Source organism: Papaver somniferum, unplaced genomic scaffold, assembly GCF_003573695.1.
Source record: "Papaver somniferum cultivar HN1 unplaced genomic scaffold, ASM357369v1 unplaced-scaffold_135, whole genome shotgun sequence".
Lineage (NCBI taxonomy): Eukaryota > Viridiplantae > Streptophyta > Magnoliopsida > Ranunculales > Papaveraceae > Papaver > Papaver somniferum.
The window spans coordinates 7,070,645-7,093,376 of record NW_020622713.1 but is presented as its reverse complement, the minus strand read 5'-3'; the positions used below and the strand labels follow the sequence as shown (position 1 = coordinate 7,093,376).

The 22,732-nt window shown below is 37.0% G+C and overlaps 2 protein-coding genes across 2 annotated transcripts; both read left to right on the top strand.

The window, feature by feature from the left end:
* Positions 1–8,348: 8,348 nt before the first annotated feature.
* LOC113334050 (putative receptor-like protein kinase At3g47110) lies at positions 8,349–9,731 on the top strand. Its single transcript, XM_026580397.1, has one exon. The coding sequence runs from the start codon at positions 8,349–8,351 to the stop codon at positions 9,729–9,731; it is 1,383 nt and encodes a 460-aa protein (XP_026436182.1).
* A 490-nt stretch (positions 9,732–10,221) lies between these two features.
* LOC113334048 (probable LRR receptor-like serine/threonine-protein kinase At3g47570) lies at positions 10,222–11,152 on the top strand. Its single transcript, XM_026580396.1, has 2 exons — positions 10,222–10,675; positions 10,775–11,152. The coding sequence occupies exons 1-2, from the start codon at positions 10,222–10,224 to the stop codon at positions 11,143–11,145; spliced, it is 825 nt and encodes a 274-aa protein (XP_026436181.1). The 3' UTR covers positions 11,146–11,152.
* Positions 11,153–22,732: the final 11,580 nt, after the last annotated feature.

The window sequence follows — 22,732 nt, the reverse complement described above, 5'->3', positions numbered from 1 at the left end:
TCGTACTAATTAGGGCTTATTTGATTATAATTGTTTGTAATCAAGAACTATTTTTGATTATTATTTTCGTACTATCAGAGACTATTTTGATTTGTCTCGTACTGAGTATGTAACTATTCATCATGAACTATTTTGATTAATGGTTTGCGATCTTCTTCTAGATTGAGATAGGCGGAAAATCAGGGAAAGGAAAGTCCGAGTAGAAGAGAAGCCGGGTAACTGTGCGCTAGTTGTGTAACCCGACTCTGTCTGACCCGACCCGGTCAACTCCGATCCGACCCGGTCAGCCCTGTTCTAGTCAATCCCGACCTGTTAAGCCCTGTTCCAGAGAATGTCATGTTCTATTATGTTTTTGGGCTGTGCGCGACCAAGGGCATTCTGAATTTGTGTATATAACGCGAATTTTGAGGTATGTAACTATAACGCGAGCTTATTTACTCGCTAGGCTTATTTATTTATTTTTAGAATATGCCTAGTTTTGTTAATTTTTGTTTTAAAATAAGTCCACAGCATATAAACGGTCAATTTAAATTATTTTTATTGATCTCAATCATTAAGAATTTTGGTCTTAATGCTATTTGTTCTCATGAATATGATATTGGGTATAGTTGAATGGTGTCTTTTGTTTAATTGGTTGTACCAACTCAATTCCAATGTATTTATTTGGGGTTTAGAAGTACTTGAGCATCATTATTGTGTACTTGATATTTTCTTTCCAAATTTGAAATGTTCCGTGGGATGCAATCCACTGGCTCGACTATTAAGAGTCGGTATTTTCACAAGATACGTTGCAAATAAAATCACATATATTCCAATTTTTGTGGAAGAACTCACAAATAGTGATATAAGTCAGAAAATTTTCATTTTGCTACTTCATCCATGATACTAACGAACCGGTATATGTTGAAATATGACAACAAGAGAACTATCTTTATTAATCTACTCAACCTAAAGTAATTGGTTGACATGTGTAGTGAGATTCTCTTGGCCTATTGAGCTAAAGAAACTTCTCAAATTAAGCTAAATGTAGCAAAATTGAAAATGGAAAGAACCCCGAAGTAATAAAGGTTAGACGTAATGACTCATATAAAGCATGTGAAAAGGAACATATATATCATGAGACAAAGATGTATTTTTTCCCAGTAGTAATGACACCAAAGTACAGGTATCAGCTGAATATGGGATGAAGCTAAGATGTAATTCTAGCTCCTATCATAAATGAAAGAGTATGAAATGCACCTGGTCATTGTGTTGATATATACAATGTAATGTGTGTATCATAGTAGCAACCAATTTTCACATCAACTTTAATGGCAACAAGAACTTTGCTGGGCCAATTGACTATCTTATTCAGTTGAACTAGATCCAATATCTGCACCTATGGAATGAAAACACGAGACAAAAATTCTCTAAAGCACTTGAGATATATTGGGTGAAACGTAATATATATTCAGTCTAAAGTACTTGAGTTGAATCCCACTTTTATTACGTAATAAGGCCACACCACTTATTAAAACTGTCAAGACCCAAATGTCCAACTCATAGTTTTTCTTCCACTAATGTGACTACGAGGATTGGATCATCGAGCGCTTAAAATTTGTTTTCAAGATAGAACAAAGATGTTGCAAAATCTCTAGATGTACCGAGAGATAATCACACCTTGTTAATTTCCCAAGTAGCCCGTGCAAATGGATATCATGTGGAATATCACAATGATGAGAATGTAATTGTTTGCATATTTTATAGTCTCTAATATATTTACTATTCATCATGAACTATTTTGATTAATGGTTTGCGATCTTCTTCTAGATTGAGATAGGCGGAAAATCAGGGAAAGGAAAGTCCGAGTAGAAGAGAAGCCGGGTAACTGTGCGCTAGTTGTGTAACCCGACTCTGTCTGACCCGACCCGGTCAACTCCGATCCGACCCGGTCAGCCCTGTTCTAGTCAATCCCGACCTGTTAAGCCCTGTTCCAGAGAATGTCATGTTCTATTATGTTTTTGGGCTGTGCGCGACCAAGGGCATTCTGAATTTGTGTATATAACGCGAATTTTGAGGTATGTAACTATAACGCGAGCTTATTTACTCGCTAGGCTTATTTATTTATTTTTAGAATATGCCTAGTTTTGTTAATTTTTGTTTTAAAATAAGTCCACAGCATATAAACGGTCAATTTAAATTATTTTTATTGATCTCAATCATTAAGAATTTTGGTCTTAATGCTATTTGTTCTCATGAATATGATATTGGGTATAGTTGAATGGTGTCTTTTGTTTAATTGGTTGTACCAACTCAATTCCAATGTATTTATTTGGGGTTTAGAAGTACTTGAGCATCATTATTGTGTACTTGATATTTTCTTTCCAAATTTGAAATGTTCCGTGGGATGCAATCCACTGGCTCGACTATTAAGAGTCGGTATTTTCACAAGATACGTTGCAAATAAAATCACATATATTCCAATTTTTGTGGAAGAACTCACAAATAGTGATATAAGTCAGAAAATTTTCATTTTGCTACTTCATCCATGATACTAACGAACCGGTATATGTTGAAATATGACAACAAGAGAACTATCTTTATTAATCTACTCAACCTAAAGTAATTGGTTGACATGTGTAGTGAGATTCTCTTGGCCTATTGAGCTAAAGAAACTTCTCAAATTAAGCTAAATGTAGCAAAATTGAAAATGGAAAGAACCCCGAAGTAATAAAGGTTAGACGTAATGACTCATATAAAGCATGTGAAAAGGAACATATATATCATGAGACAAAGATGTATTTTTTCCCAGTAGTAATGACACCAAAGTACAGGTATCAGCTGAATATGGGATGAAGCTAAGATGTAATTCTAGCTCCTATCATAAATGAAAGAGTATGAAATGCACCTGGTCATTGTGTTGATATATACAATGTAATGTGTGTATCATAGTAGCAACCAATTTTCACATCAACTTTAATGGCAACAAGAACTTTGCTGGGCCAATTGACTATCTTATTCAGTTGAACTAGATCCAATATCTGCACCTATGGAATGAAAACACGAGACAAAAATTCTCTAAAGCACTTGAGATATATTGGGTGAAACGTAATATATATTCAGTCTAAAGTACTTGAGTTGAATCCCACTTTTATTACGTAATAAGGCCACACCACTTATTAAAACTGTCAAGACCCAAATGTCCAACTCATAGTTTTTCTTCCACTAATGTGACTACGAGGATTGGATCATCGAGCGCTTAAAATTTGTTTTCAAGATAGAACAAAGATGTTGCAAAATCTCTAGATGTACCGAGAGATAATCACACCTTGTTAATTTCCCAAGTAGCCCGTGCAAATGGATATCATGTGGAATATCACAATGATGAGAATGTAATTGTTTGCATATTTTATAGTCTCTAATATATTTGGAAGGAAATATATTTTCTCAATAAGTGTTTTTTAAATTACTAGATGCACAACCCCCCCCCCCCCCCCCCACACACACACACACACACACACACCATTATGCTTTTAAGTAAGAGAGCGTATCACTCATTTCACAAAGTCTTCAGTAAAACAGGATCGATACCATCCTAAGATGCAAATGGTAAACAATCCATATTACAAACAAAACAAGGTGAAAGTTAGAAAAATATTCATGCAGAATGCGGACCATTAAAGTGACTTATGACTCTGATGAATGTTTTGACACTTTGCACTAGTTATAGTTCCCAAGAAGTTTTGCATTTGGAAAACTACTAGCACATATTATACATATAAGGGCTCACCACCCCTTAAAAATGCTAGCTAGTGCACATCAAAAGGACTTGATGGGTATTGCACGTTTAATAGGATCAGTGTAGAGCATCTTATAATTCATGGTCTTACAAAAGCCATCGTCAAAGGTTACAGATGGTGCCTTAGGCATACTTATGCGTACAAGCCTACCTTTAACTACTTGGGGAATGCGCAATATTACATGCATCTTCACTTATTCATTTTAGACCCGCAATTGGTCAACCATTTTTTGCGTACCAGTTGGTAACTGGATATAAGCCTGATATTTTTTTGTTCTTACGCAATTTTGGTTGCACTATATATGTGCCGTTACGACTCCACATCGTACTATGATGGGTCAACAAAATGATTAAGTGACTATGTTGGACAAGAATTTCCAACAATTGTCCGCATTTTAAACCTTTTGGCAGGAGATCTCTTACCACTAGATTTGCGAGTTATCACTTTAATGAGACAGTCTTCCTGTCGTTAGGGGGAGATAAGGAAAAGTATTTTCTAAGGGAACGACAAGAATTGTCGTGGTGTGTTCCTACTGTGTCTCATATTGATTCTTGTACTACACAAATCCAAATGTGAAGTGACAAAGAATAATCGATTTTCAGAATGTACACTGATGTCGCGAAAGTGATGAGATTACAAATACCAGCTGCAAACCTACCTGCAAGGTTACAAATCCTCAATATGGGATATACACGTACCATAGACTAGGGTGTTGCAATTACACTTAGTGGAAGTGTGGTTGAGGCCGTGGCTCCATAAAGGAAGTTGGAGACACCATTTGGTCCGATCAATCCTCACCTAGAAAGGAAGTAGGTGAGTAAGGCACAACTTATTTATATCATCAGAAATCATCTCATAAGATTGTCTTTGCATATGTCCATGAATCAAACTGGAGGACACTCCGAAGTTTTAAATGATTCTAGAGAACAATGAAATCCTAACGGATTATGAGAATGCACATGAGTCAATGGAAGGATCATGCGTGCACAGTGATGATATAATCCATAAATAGTATCTCTATAAGTAGAGCACAATGAGATCGAACCATGCTTTATTTTGATTAATTTCAAATAAATGACATATTTGGCCTACACAATCCATGTATAACTTAGTTCTTTGGCAGATGTACGGGTCTTTGGTGTGGCAGTGCTAACCAACCAAGTGTAAAGCCAATGGGACATACATGATTATTTGTCATAGATCATAGTGGGAATAATGAAGTCTCAAAGTATCAAGATTCTCCTTGTGGCGCAAGGTTTCTCACAAAGCCCTGGAATTATCCTCTTGTAATGAACTTTATAACGTTCCGCTACTTAGTTAGTTTGGTAATTTCAAAAGGACTTGAAATGCAGCATATGTATGTGGTTATTACGTATCTCTGAAAGAATCAAAAGATAATAGATATTTACAAAAGTACTTGATATCCTTTTGTTTCCCAAATCAAGTGACTCTAAACCACAGAGTGCGTTTACAGTTAGATAGAACGCTCACTTATAGATTGAAGTAATCAGGCGGATGTGGTATACCCGTCTAAGTGGAAATTGATTTGGAGGGGATATACAATAACTTATTTTTCCTTGTGTATTCACAAGAAAGTTCCTGATTTGGAATTGTAGCTATCTATGTCGATGGCACAGACATGATGCTACTCTTGATGTAATAAGAGACCTTAAAAGCTATTTGAAATCCGAATTTGAAATGAAAAATCTGGGAAATCTCGACTGAATACTGAGATTGTGGTATATCATTCCACCAGTTTGCATATGTATAAAGTTGTCAGGCAATTTAATAAAGACATGCATCCTGACAGCACTCTCATGATTAGTCGAGTTTCAAACGTAAGTAAGTGACCATTTCGTCTAAAGGAAGATGACGAAGATGTGTTGGGGATGAAATTCTCATATCTAAGTACAATATACGCATTGTTGTACTTAGTATAGTAATATACTCGATTAAATTTTACATCCTCAGGGAACTTGTTGGCTAGATATAGCTCAATGCCAACGCAACGTCATTGGAATGTACAATGAATGTAATCATGTACTTAAAAGTAACCATTGACATGAGTTTGTTTTATCCCTACAAAGATATAAAAAGGAATGCTAATGAAAGTACAATCTAAAAGTTGTTGATTATGAAGGAACAATAATCTCTTCTCTAACGAAAGTAATCAGGGGGAGATATGGTTGACTATTTTCTAAGTCATTACCGATATTCAGTTTTGAAAAGTACATGACTAAAGGAACTATCTGGAATAACTCTGAAAGTAATCAGGGGGAGATGCCGACATCAGGGGGAGGATCCAAGGATATGATGTCGACATATTTTACTTCGAAAGTGAAGTTGTGTTGTACTCTTTTTCCCTTCGAGCGAGAATAGTCTTTCACAAAGGGTTTTGTTACTCGAAAAGGTTTTTAGCGAGGCAACACTAAAAACATCAACTATGTTGAATGTTGAAGACATAAAGATCGTCGTTGATATTACTGAAAATATCTGAATCAAAGAAATGAAACGCGATAGTCTGTTAAGCAATGTAACTTCCAGAATCAACAACGTGGTCTTATAAACATTCAAGTCACCAAAATAAAGTGTGACAAACTCCTTTTTACTACATTAGACTAATGAAAAATTTCCTACATCAGGGGGAGCATCTAATGGTGTGTTGAACTATTTTCCTTCACCGAGGTTACTTTTTACCACAAGGTTTTGTTACTCGACAAGGTTTTTAATGAGACAACAACAAACACCGGGAATGTAATTTCCCAGCTAAGACTATTGTCCTTACTACAAGGATTTTATTCCTCAGGAGTTGTGAAGCGACTAGTCAACTTCAACGGAGCAAAGTGATCATTTACAACGGATCACCCTTACTTGCATCTGTCACGTTGTACTCTTTTCCCTTCGTCGAGATTTTATCCCACTGGGTTTTCATTGTCAAGGTTTTAATGAGGCAACGTATACGCATCCTACTATGTTCTAAGTTCACTTAATGTTGTACTCTTTTCCTTTAGTCCAGGTTTTGTCCCTATGGGTTAGCCTGACGAAGTTTTAACGAGAAAATTAACTTAGACTCATCGATTTGTGAAGATCGTATTGCATGTGATGAACTACATGTAAAGTAAGAGACAACATGTGAAGTACTACATGTGAAGAGTTGTACCAAGGTTTTATCCCACTGGGTTTTTCCGTGTCCAAGTTTTAATGAGGCAATTGATTTTGTCACAAGCCAGGAGACAAACATTTGAAGAACTACATGTGAAGCACTATGTATAAAGTTTTGTTATTGAACCGCACAAGGGGGAGTGTTACAGGGCCTATGGCCCGTTGGATGTGCGGTCCAACTAGATTCCTAGGGTTGTATATAAAGGAAGTTTTGTCATACTTGTACTCGAATCTTCTAATAAGATATTCTTCTTCTTTCCTCTATATATTCTTCATCCACATCTGATTCTCCTCAAACACCTAACATATTTTTGATGAACCTTAAATTTATTTTTGGTATCGCATAAGCTTTTCATTACAAATAAGGTGCATCAATGGAATTTCATAAGAGGAGCTTCATACTCATCATTTATGTCACCCTTGTTTTATCCTCCTTGAACTGCCTACCTACGTCACAGTATCTCATAGCCGACACTGATCGCTGAGCTTTACTTGATTTTAAAGAGAACATAAATGACCCATTGAGAGCACTAAATTCGTGGAACGAATCGTCTCACTGCAGCAATTGGAGAGGATTTATATGCAGCCGTCAGCATCCAAGCAGGGTCCTATGCTTGAACCTACACTCTATGAGTTTGGAAGGTTCAATATCTCCACATATAGGAAATCTTTCTTTCTTAAAATCTTTCATCTTGTATGATAATAACTTCACAGGCGAAATTCCACAAGAAATTGGTCATTTACGTCGTGTTGAGATTATTAGTCTCACATGGTTGGGTTATTTAAGATTCTGCGTTTTATAATCTATTAGGGCCTCTCCATTCATTGCCAATTGGTTTTGAGTTGGATGCCCGCATACTTTAATATGGTATCAGAGCAGGCTATTTGTGTCAAGTCAGTTGACCGCACCTTTACTCCGCGTCACCCGATTTAATTGTCCACGTGTTTGTAAGATCCGTCGAGGCTACACGTGAGGGGGCGTGTTGAGATTATTAGTCCCACATGGTTGGGTTATTTAAGATCCTGCGGTTTATAATCTATTAGGGCCTCTCCACTCATTGCCAATTGGTTTTGAGTTGGATGCCCGCATACTTTAATATGATATCAGAGCAGGCTATTTGTGTCGAGTCAGTTGACCACACCTTTACTCTGCGTCACCCGATTTAATTGTCCACGTGTTTGTAAGACACGCCGAGACTACACGTGAGGGAGCGTTTTGAGATTATTAGTCCCACATGATTGGATTATTTAAGATCCTGCGGTTTATAATCTATTAGGGCCTCTCCACTCATTGCCAATTGATTTTGAGTTGGATGCCCGCAGACTTTAATACGTCGACTTCAATTACTTGGGTTGGCAAATAATACACTTACAAGAGGAATTCCCGTCGAACTTGGTTCCCTATCTATGCTTCAAAGATTATACCTCCGGGGAAACTACCTCGAAGGCACCATCCCGGTTTCACTTTCAAACCTTTCCTTTCTCACTCATATTAATCTAAATTACAACAATTTACACGGTAACATTCCATCAGAGCTTGGCCATTTATCAAGATTATCTTCTATTAGTTTCCGTAAAAATAACTTTTCAGGAACCATCCCGGTTTCACTTTCAAACCTTTCGGTTCTCGCTGAAATTGATCTAGCACTCAACAAGCTACGTGGAAACATTCCATCCGAGCTTGGCCAGTTATCAAGATTATTCTTTTCTTGTATCGCAGTAAATAAATTTCCAGGAACCATTCCACCACAACTTTTTAACATCTCTTCCATCATTGTTTTTGCTGTGAGCTCTAATAAACTCCATGGATCCATTCCACCCTGTATTGGAACTGCTTTCCCTAGACTCGAAACATTTTTTATAGGTGGGAATAAATTATCCGGTGTGCTTCCTTATACGATATCCAATCTTTCCAAATTATCTAACCTGGATGTCGTTGATAATCAGTTTACTGGACCTGTGCCTAAACTGGGTACCCTGGACGGTCTTATCAGAGCAAATTTTGAAAGAAATCATTTTGGAGGTGGTGAAGAAAGTGACCTAAGCTTTTTTAATTCACTATCAAATTGCAGTCACCTAGAAGTATTTTCTGTAACTCTGAATAATTTAACCGGCCAGCTGCCAGCTTCCATAACCAACCTCTCGACAAAGCTTACCATTTTGTACATCGGGGGAAACACTATATTTGGGGAAATTCCTCCCGGAACTGAGAACCTTGTCAGCCTAAACGGATTAGGCATAGAAGATAACCGGTTAACCGGAAGTATTCCTGTTTCCATAGGAAAACTTCCCAAATTAATATCTTTAAATATTTGGGGTAACCAATTCTCTGGAAAAATCCCATCAAACATTTGTAATAGCTCTGGAAATAGATTGCAAGGTGGAATTCCGTCAAATTTTGGCAACTGTCATAAACTGCAATACTTGGACCTTTCTGAAAATCAACTTACTGGTACTATACCAAAACAACTCATTGGTCTTTCGTCACTGTCAGATACGCTGAACTTATCCTCGAATCACTTAACTAGTGATTTGCCTTCAGAGATTAGTAACTTGGTAAAGATTGTCACCCTCGACTTATCAAATAATCAACTATCAGGAAAAATTCTGAGTTCTTTCAAGAATTTCCTTGGTTTACGAGAGCTTTATCTAGATGGCAACTTATTCGAAGGGGTCATTCCTCCATCTTTAAAAAGTTTAACGGGAATTGAATACTTGTACCTCTCAGGCAATAACTTGTCTGGTCAATTCCGGAGTATTTTCAGTCCTTTGTTTCCCTCGTGTATCTAAATTTGTCTTCAAATGACTTGGAAGGCAAAGTACCAAAATTAGGGGTATTCAAGAATATCAGTGCATTCTCGGTCGACGGAAACGATAAGCTCTGTGGAGGAATTCCCATCCTGCGGCTACGGAGTTGCCCGAGATTTGGTTCCAAAAAGCAAAGCAAGCAATTTTATCTCAAGAGACTTCTTCTAATAATATTTGGAGTTGTTATATTTGTTATTTTCCTGGGCTCCTTTGTCATATGGTTTTGGAGGAGAAAAACAACAATCCGTTCTTCGTCTTTAAAAACTCCTGTGGATGATAAATTTCGAAAGGTCTCATACAAAGATCTTCTTAAAGCAACTGATGGGTTCTCATCAGAAAATTTAGTGGGAGTCGGAAGTTACGGATCTGTTTACAAAGGCTTATTAACACTGAGCCAGGAGAGTAGGAGACAACTACAACTGTTGCAGTCAAAGTACTAGATCTCCAGAGACGGGGAGCTTCGAAAAGTTTCATGGCTGAATGTGAAGCAATGCGAAGCATTCGGCATCGAAATCTCGTGAAGATGTTAACTTCATGTTCTAGTATTGATTTTAAAGGAAATGAATTCAAAGCTCTGGTTTCTGAATACATGCCAAATGGAAGTCTTGAGAGTTGGTTGCACCCGTTAGATAATGGCGAACACCTTCAAAGGTCAGCCAGGAGATCATTGAGCTTTTTAGAGAGGCTAAACGTAGCCACTGATGTTGCTTCTGCATTAGATTATCTTCATCATCATTGTCAGACACAAATAGTTCATTGTGATCTAAAGCCGAGCAATGTTTTACTTGATGATGACGTGAACGGTCATGTTGGCGATTTCGGATTGGCAAAGTTTCATGGTGGACTCATCATCAATGTTGAAACGGAACACCATACTAGCAGTACGTCAGTCGGAATTAGGGGATCGGTTGGTTATGCTGCTCCAGGTAAGAAATTTCTCTCCCACTGTCAAATGTGTAATACATATTATAGCGTTCCAGGGCACTGTCAAATGTGTAGTACTTGATTTTCTTATTCGCATGCAGAGTATGGAATGGGTAGCGATGTCTCAACTGGTGGAGACATATACAGTTACGGGATCATTATACTAGAGATGATTACCGGAAGGAGGCCTACAAACATCATGTTCACAGATGGTTTAAACCTGCATACTTTTGCTAAGACAGCTCTTCTTTCAGACCGAGTTATGGAAATTATCGATCCTGCACTGCTTGTTAATCTCCGTCTTGAAGATGGTGATGGAAACATCAACGACATTCAATTAATACTAATAATAAGGCCAAGTTACATGACGCTTTGTCAGGGATCATCAACCTTGGCATTATGTGCTCAATTGAAACTCTCAAAGAACGGATGGATATGGCACATGTCTTCAAAGAGTTGCAATCAATTATGAATATACATCTCTCAGTAGTCGGATCCGAATAGGTGATCAATAAGATGACATAAAACTTGTATTTGAAGACTACCTTGTTGTTATTTTCATTTTGAATAAGCATGGATACCCAAATAAAGACTTCCAGTTCGGGTGTCGCATGGCAAATCCAAGTGTAATGTTAAAGACTTCCAGTTCGGGTGTCGCATGGCAAATCCAAGTGTAATGTCATATATTTTCAATATAACAGTTATACATATAAACTTCAAAATTTAAATCCTAACTTAATATTCATGCAATGGGTTGAATAATCACAATGTTACCTGGGTCATTAATATTGTCCAACACAAATTCATCAGCGGAAGTATGCATGCAAAGAATACATATAGCACATCCTGCACGAGATTTATAATCGATCTTGAAAAGCCTCAGAAATTGTGTAATATGTCATTTGATTATGCTTTTGTTGATGCGGCCCAAGATTATCCAAATGGTTTTCATAACGCGTACCGACGGTTTCCTGGGTTAGGGACCTAAGGTATCCGCCTGAAATGGCACATAGAGGAGTATTTGGTGAAAATAGGTGATATAACTCATGGAATAATAGGCAAATTCTTGATTAGTAAGTAGAATAAGTATGCATTTCTTCTTCTTGCATCATTTTCATTTTCGGGGTATTGTTCATATTTTTGTTTTTCCTCGTAATAATGAATGAACCTCCAAGCTCTTGTCCCACCTAGTTATTATTTCAATGCAGAGCTCCATTTATGCCATTATATTGTTGCAGGTAAAAAGAGGTGTTGTCCGCAAACAACCCTTTTCTTCTAGACTGGTTTACTTTGAGTCCATGCTGCTTAATGAAAAAAAAATTTGTACTATAACCACTAATGGAAAAGAGAAGCAGTAACTGAGCGATTAGTTGGAAGGACGTTTGCAATTTCCAAACTCCAAGAAGAAGTGAACAAAAACATAAACGAAAGAGGTTTTAGCCTGTACAAGTTCTTTTGTGTTATATTTTCATTTAAAGGCTTCATCTCTGTGTGTCTCGCTGCACAGATATAGAGTGTACACAACGAAGAGGCAACACTAACACGTAATGCATTTACCTCATCGTCGAAAAACGACCCTGTTGTTATTCAATCCAAAAATTGTTGACAGACCATGATTTTGAACTCCTCCATAACCCACCCTCACGAATCGGAAGCATTGTATTCAAGCCATAACACAATGCGCAAATCCCCGAGCTACTTCAACCAAAAACCCAAGAGGTATCTAGGATCATAGCCCATATGACTGTGGCCGGTGGCCCATCCATCTGTAATTAGGTTTCTTATATATAAAGCCATAGCCTAATGCGAAAATGTTCTCTCTGTTCTTTCGCCACAAACTGTGACTGTATCTCAACCTCAAGTATTTCAGATAAATCCTAGGCGCATTTCATCATCATTCTCACCCTACAATCCAAATGATTGCTACAATGTTACACCACCACCACAACAACAACAAACATCTTATATGCTTGGAGGACCTAGTGCACCGAGTGCTTTCCAATAATCGCCTAGTGCTTTCCAATCGCTTAATGTTGTTTAACCATCTTTATCTCCTTATGGAAATTGACTTAATATATATGTTGGAAAATGGGGATATCTCAGGTCTATCCCCAGGCCTTGGAGAATTCTTGGCTCCAGAAGATAACAATGGGAGAGCTAGCGATGAGCGACGTTAGAGAGATTGTTTCTAATTTTTAATTCTGCTACATTTATAATTTTAGTTTAAAAGTATGACGGTCTGAATTAAATGAAATTCAATATGTTTAAAATTAAGCGTTTTTACATTAGCTTCACTGAATTACGGCAGACTACATTAGCTTCAAAGAAGGGGTTTAAACTGTTCAACACCTTAAGGATTTCGAAACATTTTTCGAAAGGAAAAGCCACATTTTTCCATCTTCGCCATTCAATCAAAGATCTTGTTACCATCTCAGCATCAGTTTCACCTCTCAGTCTATATCCATTGGCTTGTATGGTTAAAGCTACAAACTCACTTACTTCTTTCTTAATTGTGCGAAAACGATTTTCTATGTCGCATATAGCACGACGACTCGAATTACGGGGGTCGCTGCAGAACCTGTCACGAATAACCACCCAGAAATTCACCCGTGGATAGTTTGCTGAAGCAAGCTGAGTAAATAAAAAACATAGTTTCTGCAAATAGATTCATCTTCTTCTTTAGTATACGGAGTGCGCCGAATTAACAAGGACCAAGACATGTTCAAGAATTGAAAAATTTGTTGAAGTTGAAGAATTTTTTTAAGCTCAGAGAAGAGTAAAGAAGACTAGATGTGTGAATGTGAATTTGGAGTTGAAATTTAGAGTATTTATAGAACTCAAAAATTATAGCCATTAGATCACAAGAGTTCTAAGATGTACAGATTCAGCCGTTAGCGCTTCTATGAAAAACTTGGCGCTTTCAGGAACGACGCTGGCGTGTGGAGTAAAAGCGGGCGTTGGTAATACAAGCGTCAGCATTTTTGGCTCAAGCCCAACGTTAGAGACAAGATCGCCCGGCCTTTCATCAAGCGCGCGCTACATGTTTTAACTCACTCAACAAACCAACAAATTTGTTGGTTTGAACATCCATTTTTCACGTTTGTTGAGCCCATAGTGGAAGCAAATTCAACAAACTTCAAGTTTGTTGAGTCCATAAGAATTGCTCTTAGCCATAATTCTTATATTTCTCTCCCGTCAAACTGACCAGCAAATTGCAAATAACATTAAGGGCCACTATTTTTTTTCCTAAACTCCTTTCTCTTTTGTATTTCCAAGCTTGCAGTTGTATGATTTGTACCTATAAAGATTGTCTCTCTACCCAATTCATATTTTATCCTCCTATGAAGTACTTCCAAATTTTTGTTGTGTAACTACAGTGCAAGAACAAGTAACTTACAGTCTCCATTTCTGAATTGCATAGGCAGTTGGTGGTGATATAAGCAACATAATTCCTCTTTTATATAGATTTTTGGTTGGTGATATTGAATTTTGAGCAGCTGCCCAAATGAAGTTGCACCTTTGGAGATACATACTTGATTGATATATACTTGCATGAAACTGTGGTTTGTACTCCTATATTACGTTGGGTGCAATAATCAAAAACAAGGAAAAATCAAATAAACAAAAGTTATTGATACTTAGTTCATTTGTAATGGAAGTGATTGATTCGATGAAACGGACGAGCTCCCCAAATCTCTGCAACAGCAACAAGTCAAAACTTTGGAAAAAATAGAGTGAGTCACGTGTTCAACACGCTGTCCTTAAGATATTAGCGCCCGGCTACACTCAAGAGTGATGCTATAGCCCTCACAAGACGGATATTTCCAGGATAAAACACCCTACTACACCTACTACTAGCATATGTAGTAGATGCTCAACTTGAGCTTGGCAACTCCGAAAAAACCCTTAAGGAAAATCGCGGACGTTAAAGAAATCACTATAAAATATTTTCCCCTGGGGATCTATCTAAAAAGTAGAGAATCCCCTTTCCCATAGATTTTACAAAAGTAGTGAATTTCTTTATATAACGGAATAACACAACTTAAAAAGATGAACTCCCCGATGTGGGACTAAAAAGCTTATATAGTCTCTTAAAACAATTAAAAAGTGGAAACTCCATGGTGTGGGACTAATACGTTTTTCATTCACAAAAGAAAACAATAAATTATAATTTTTACTAAAACTTTAAAAATAATATTTTATTAATCGTTTTCCAACAACCCCCACATGAATGAAAACCTCAATAAAACATGAAAATACAGATAGATCTTGGTAAATCAACATCCCAATCTCACGACCCAAACAAACTGAACAGATAGACGAATCGTGCAAGTGTTGAAATCATACTAGTCATTTCTACGTCCTCTCCCTCACACAAAGGTGTGTTGACCCCAGGGTCATACTCTGGATTGCACAAATCATAATAGTATGGAGAGCTTTCAACTTTAGTTTCTCACAGGTGAGACTAAAGGTATCTTTCACCAAAGTGAAAAAGCATGAACTAGTGAACCCTTAGTGACCCTTAGGTCCTAAGTTCCAGTAATACCAAAACCATCAAAGACCAAAATCATATAAAAAACGCAGGAAATACCATTTTAGGCAGAGGTGTTCATGAGGTCTTGAACCTTTGCTTAGTGAGATATTACCGGAATTACTTGCTAGAGACAGTGAATGTGATGTCTTGAACTGCTAGTGTTTGATGTAATTCGTGATAATAACCACGGATGATATCCCCAAGGTTGCTGCCAAGCTCATGTCGTCCAATTTGGCGCTGGACATATCCTGTTTCTCAGAATGCTCTAGAGAATCAAAGCTCATATTCTCATAGGAAGCGGCCCCACTTCCTCATTCAGTTAGGTGAGTTTCCATAAAGAATGTTACTACTACACCCCACTTCAATCTTAAATTGAAATTATATAACTCATTAAGACTTCTTAAAAGTTATCCTTCACATGCAGTCACAATATCACGTCTACACCATAGGGAAGGGTCAAAGAATGAAATTCTCTGATGGTGTTTACCTTTACCCACCTCAAATTAGTTGTCTCATTTGAAACCTTGATCTTGGGATCTCTAGTCAGCAAGGTTGAGTATCCTTCATGGAAAGTTTAATTTATGAGCTTAAAGCCCCATCCCCCTCGATGCATTTTTAACTATCTCTTTGTATAAACCTTTCATCAAAGGTTGTGCGATATTCTCCTTGGACTTTATCCAATCAATGGAAATAACGCCGATTGAGATTAGTTATTTTTAGCTTTAGCTATTATAGCTTGGCTAACACAATGTATAGATATAGATGGCACATGCCTATGCCAGAGAGGAGTGTCTTCAAAAAAAGCATCTTAGGCACTTTCCCCCCTCTCGTTATTTTTCAAATGCAATACTCTCAGATTCCATAATGAATTGAGCAATATACTCCCTCCGTTTCTAAAAAATAGGCTTGTTTGGTTTTCACAAAAATTAAAAAAACCAATCATTGTAGCCACTTTTTCATGTTTTTTCCTACTCTATCCTTGGTCCCCACTCATTTGATATAAGAGAAAAGGGAGAGAGAAATAGTCCCCTTTTTATATTAAGAAAGAAAAAGGAGAGAGAGAAGTGGTCCATCTATGGGTATACTAGTAAAATCATAACATTTGACTTTCCACATATGGAAACAAGCCTATTTTTTTGACATACCCAAATAAGGAAATTAGCCTGTTTTTTAGAAACGGAGGGAGTATGTATGTTTGGAAATCTTCCAAAAAAAACCCTCATGCTAGAGTGAAAACATATCCACTCGTAGACTTAGACTCCTCTGAGTCAACTATCCAGTTTGCATCACAAAGTCCCTCAAGGACAACATGATACCTTCCATAAATCAAACAAAAGGTAATAAAGTATTTTAGGTACCATAATACTCTACTAAGTGCATCTCAATTTTCTTGCTCTGGACTAAAAGTATATATACTTAACTTACTCACAATATGGCAATGTACGGACTCTTACAGTTTATTAAATTCATCAGACATCCTGTAACTCTTGAGTATTCAAGTTAAGATACTCCATTACCCTTATTTCTCTCGAGAATGACTAAGACTATAAATTTTTGATTATCTTCTAATCCTTATAAGAAGAATCGTATGGAGTACAAGAATCGTATGGAGTACAAGCAGGCTTACAATCACACTTATAAGAAGAATCGTATGGAGTACAAGCAGGCTTACAATCACACTGATTGTATCTCTTAAGCACAAATTCAACATAATGAGAATGACTAAGACTATAAATTTTTGATTATCTTTTAATCCTCATACCTAAGATTACATCAAAAAAGCCTAAGTCTTCAAGTCAATGTTCTCATTCAGTGCATGTTTTTAGTGAAATTAATCACATCTATGTTTGTATTTGTTAGAGCATTGCTCGGTCGAACTCGCATGTGTTGCTATCTCAAGCATGTTTGTCAATGTTAGTGATCAAAACTATATGTCTTGATTTCTAGTTTACTTATGACTAAGTCTCAGTCTATGATGGTTAGGTATAGTTGAGCTCCAGACTCCATGGCGATTATCTTCCGAAGACGAAGAACTACCCAAGGAACCATTGGAACTTCATCCGACCAAAAGGTATGTGGATACTTGAACTCATCTGTCACTGAAAAGTCTATCTACACTATCTCCTACTCTTGAGACAAAAGTCATATAAGTATGATAGTTTTCATACATACACATTTGCTATTTCGAGCCAAGTTTACTCGCCTATCTTTTTCTCGAAATATGTGTTGGTAAGCTTTTGCTTTAACCATTTTCATCTTTATCCGTGACGAAAGTCATGATGACGTTTCAATCTTGAAAATAACTTTGATGATGATAGTCGATTCTTTTTGTCTAACGACTATTATAACATTATAGAACAATGTTTCAATGATTGAAATGTGGAGTTGAGATTACGTAACCAACTATAGATATAAGCATATATAGTATGTTCGCACATTAGTGTATAAATCCATGTGCCGAAAACCAAGTGTGTGCATGCGGTATTGGTGAAGGAGACAGGTTAGGTACGCGTACCCGTACACATACTGACGGAAGTTTTCATACCGAAAATTTATGATGTAGTTTGTGAAGTTTGCAAACTGAAAACCAGTCACCTAGGTATGCGTACCCGTACCATGGAAGTTTTCAAATCGAAAATTTTTGCTGAGTTTCCAAACTCAAGTCTGGTAGCTATGGTACGCGTACCTAAGCTGGTTATATTTCTCAAATCGGAAGTTCATGAACTTAAACAATAAATCAATAAGGAATGCAATCTTTGCAAACCGTGGATATATTGTTCATGAATTAACTCAAGTGAATCAAACCGATTTTGTTTCAATTGTGTCTATGTATAAATATCTAAGCAATTGAACAACTCTTGAACTAGTTCTTATGAGTCATTTGAACTAGTTGTGAGAAAGATGAATACGGTTAATATGAAAGTGCTCATATGGATAATCATTGGTTAACTATTTGTGAACCAATCCAATGTACACGTTTAGGTACGGTTACTCAAACCTAAATGAAATACATTTCATTTGTGTGTGACAAGCTAAGTTTCGATCTAACAGTTGAAAGATATTAGCTTGGATAAGTCAGGTTTTTCATCTAACGGTGAATATTTAATGCTTTGTTACCAAGGTAACTTATATTGCAAACCATGATTTGATAACTATATAAGGGAGACGTCTAGCAACTGGAAAAACTAATCCCCACACCTCCTATGTGATACTAGTTGGTTTTGCTAGAGTCGATTCTCCTTTAACCGTAGGTTTCTTCTCGATACCCTGTCGGTCAACGACTTAAAGACTTCATTGGGATTGTGAAGCCAGACGAAACTACTTCTCTTGTAGTTGAGCGATCTGATCTTTCCATTTTATATCGTACGAGTTCAATTGAATAATTGACTTGAGATTATATCCCCGATAGGGAAAGATAAAAAGAAATCACAAACATCTTCGTCTCATCGTTTGTGATTCCGCAATATCTAGTTTCGCTACTATAAGATTTAGATTATTGTGAGGTGATTGATAATACTAGGCTATACTTCGGGAATATAAGTCCGATTTATCAATTGGTTCCTGTTCACCATGATTTTTATCAAAAGACGGAACAAACTTGTAGGTTTATCTGTGGGAGACAAATTTATTTATTATCGTAGACTTTTCTCTGTGATACAGATTTGTTTATTAAATTCCTCAACTTTGGGTCGTAGAAACTCTTGGTTGTGGATGAGATCAACTAAGGGAATCAAATGCGTAGTATTCTGCTGGGATCAGAGACGTAAAGAGCGCAATTGTACCTTGAATCAGTGTGATATTGATTAGGGTTCAACTATAGTCCAGACTGAAGTTAGTTTTTAGTAGGCTAGTGTATGTAGCGGCTTAATACAGTATGGTGTTCAATATGGACTAGGTACGGGGGTTTTTCTGCATTTGCAGTTTCCTCGTTAACAAAATTTCTGGTGTCTGTGTTATTTCTATTCCGCATTATATTTTGTTATATAATTGAAATATCACAGGTTGTGCGTTGTATCGATCAATTGTGAAATCCAACCTTTGGTTGTTGATTGGAAATTGATTGATCTTTGGATATTGGTCTTTGGTACCATCCAAGTTTATTATCCTTGTATTTGATAAAGATTCGCAAATTCTTATTTGTTTGAGTAAATATCAAATCAAGTGAGAGAGATATTAACTCCTCGATATACTTTTCTCTAGATTGAGTCTGACTGTCTAGTTGATTCTCTAGAAAGTATATTGGAGTTATTTCATACAGATTCTAATCGAAATATTGGGTGTGATTGTTAGACCCCCGCCTTTTCAGTATCAAGTATAAGCATATCATCAATATACAAGCACACAATCACACATGCATCCTTAACAAGTTACTTTTCAATATACTTGTCAGATTCATTAACTTAAATCCATTACACATTCTCACATGATCAAATTTTCTATGTCATTGTTTACGTGCTTATTTGTAAACCATACAAAGATTCGTTCAATTTACAAACTTTGTCTTCATAAACTTTCACTGCAAATTCCTTAGTTTGGTCTATGTAAATTTCTTTATCTAATTCACGGTTTTAGAAAAGCCGTCTTAACATCCATCTGATGTATCTCCAAGTTGTTTATGGAAGCAATATCAATTAGCATCTCAACAGAAGTAATTCTCGTCACAAGTGAATAAGAATCAAGGAAATCTATACCTTCTTTTAGTTTATAGCCTTTAGCTACCAACTTAGCCTAATATTTTTCCACGGTTCCATCTACCTAACGTTTCCTCTTAAAGACTCATTTACATCCCATGGTCTTACTCCCTGGAGGTAAACTAGCAAACTCCCAAGTTTGGTTCCGAAGGACTGAGTCCATTTCACTAAATGAAGCTTCTTATCATAATAGGGTTTGAGTAGATGTAAATTCTTCTTTACAAGTCTGGGGCTTAGAGTAAGCTAGGCATGTTATGAAGTCGGCTTCATAACAAGTTTCAAGTCTAATTGTTTTACTTCTCTTAGGCTCAACCTTAACTTCATCTTCCTTTAAGATAAGTTCTGACTATTTGAAAATAAATCTTGGGGATCAACAACACATCTCTAATGAGGTACAGGTTTAAGAATAATCATGTTCAAAGAACTCAACATCCCTAGATTATGTAATAATATTCACAACAAAGTCAGAAAAATCACACCAAAGTATGAAAAATCAGAACACACAACCAAAAATCTATATGTAGAAGTATACTCAACATAACCTATATGAAGACACAATCAACATTTTTGGTTTTTATCTAGTTCTTTTAGGAAGAGGAATGACAATCTTAGTCAAACACCCCCACACTTTGACGTATTCATAAGGAGGTCATCTAACTTTCCATAAATCATATGGAGTCTCATCTGATCCTTAAAAGGGTACTCTATTCAGGATATACTAGTTAAGAGGACTGCCTCCCCCCACAACTTTGCGGTTATCCTTTAATCAACATGGTATATATCATCTCCTTAATGGTTCTGTTCTTACGTTCAAATGTACCATTAAACTATGGTGAATAAGGAGGTGTGATTTCCTATTTTAATTTCATACTTGCCATAACGTTCATACCTAACCCTTTTAGTGGTAACATATACTTCGCTTTCAATTTCAAGTTTATATTCTTAAGGCTTCTAAGGCATCATCCTTACCCCTAAGCAAGTATACAAGATAGTACCTCGTACAATCATCTATGAAAGTTATAAACCACCTTTTACCACCTTAGTTTGGGTTGATTTCATGTCAACTAGGTCTAAGTAAATTGATTCTAAGGGCTTAGAATTACTCTAAACAGTTTTGCTAAAAAGTTTTATAGCATATTCTGATTCTGCAAAGATTTAACTTTTGTGTTCAATATCCAAACTAAATTTGGGTACGCAGCTTACGCTAGCCAGCTTATGCATTGACTTATAATTTTACAATTCCAAGTCTACCATGCAAAACATACTATCTGATGAGTGCCAAATAATGTATATATTTATCCCTTTTTGTTGGCATTTAACTCATCTTTTGTGCAGTAATTCTACATTTTATCCCATATTCTGTATTTTCATTGTTTTCAAGAATAAATATTTTTCTTACTTAATTTTGCATTTTTAGGTAATAAATAAAGTTTAGATGAATAGCAGAGCGGAAAAGAGCAGAAAAGTAGTGAAAAGCCGGGAGGAATTACACAAGGAAGCCGCGAAGAATGTTGTGCACAAGACCAAAAGGGTAGAAATGGGCTCAAGAAGGAAGAATTGTTCTTAAAGAAGATATGGGCTTGGCATACCCAAGGCCCAAAATCCTTACCCAAACCCATTTTCTATATCCATACCCGCCTCCATTCTCAGCCGTTAGATCGGATTCATCTCATCATCCAACGGTCGCTCCATCATCGTTCATCGAAGTCTGAAGCTCCTGCCAAACACTACAGCACCTAACTCCATCCGGAGCCGTCAGTTTCGTTGTATCTCGTAATCTAACGGTCGCTCAAGATTTATCCCCATCTCGCCGTTAGATCATCCATTAACTACACATCCCACGGCCCAGCTCGCGAAACATCATCTCTTGATGAACCCGCCTCACACCAGAACATCCCATACCCTAAAAACCATCGAGAACTACGCATTACATTTCTCTTCTTCTCTTTCTTTTTCTTCCTTGTCCCCCGACCGTGTGCAGAGAGCTCTGCAACCACCTCTCCCTGCCACCACCATCACTACCAGTCTTTGCCACCGCCGCCTGCGCCACCCTCACCACAGACACCATAAACCCATTCCCTAGTTGCATCTCTTTCTCGTTCTTAGCACCCCCACACACTAGGTGCTATAATCAAGAGAGAGATAAAACTAGGGTTTCACCACAGTCGACAGAGGAGACCAAAAGAAGGGGTTGCTCGAAGAGACAGAAGCAGAGGGGAGATGGGTTCGACAGAGGAGACAATTTCAGGGTAAGGGTTAACTTTTCACAGACCCTAATTTTGTCTGTAATTTGGGAATTGGGTGTAAGAACCCTAAAATGTAAATTGGGTATAAAAAGGGGACTGTGGTGTGTGTAATTTTCATGCTGGAATAGCCAGTGTCCAGAACTGTTATGTTCTGTTAATGTTTTTTTTCTTCAATTTGTGATGTTTCATGCACTGCTCCTGTTTAATCATGTATGTGTTCTGTTCAAATTGTTGTTCATGTTAAGCTGCTGTTAATGTTAGTTCACTGTGATGTTTAGTTTCTTCAATTTTCCTAGTGCATTTTCCTGTTGATGTTTGTGTTCCATGTAATGTTAATGTACCTGTTATGTGATACATGTTTAGTGGAATGTTAGGCTAGAAACCTCAGTGCACTGATTTGATTGAGCAATGGGAGAAATTAGTGCTCATAGCAAGCTAATTCTCTTTCCATTCCATTTGTATGCTTAGGATGCACTGATTTGATTGAGCAATGGGAGAAATTAGTGCTCATAGCAAGCTAATTCTCTTTCCATTCCATTTGTATGCCTAGAGCCACTGCCTTGGCCTTGCATTGTCATCACTGTTAGC

What these genes read in the sequence shown, in the direction of transcription:
- LOC113334050 (XM_026580397.1), top strand. Translation starts at nt 8,349, where the DNA reads ATGCTTCAAAGATTATACCTCCGGGGAAACTACCTCGAAGGCACCATC.
- LOC113334048 (XM_026580396.1), top strand. Translation starts at nt 10,222, where the DNA reads ATGGCTGAATGTGAAGCAATGCGAAGCATTCGGCATCGAAATCTCGTG. An exon ending in GGTTGGTTATGCTGCTCCAG is followed by an intron (nt 10,676 to 10,774) that starts GTAAGAAATTTC and finishes ATTCGCATGCAG; the next exon opens with AGTATGGAATGGGTAGCGAT.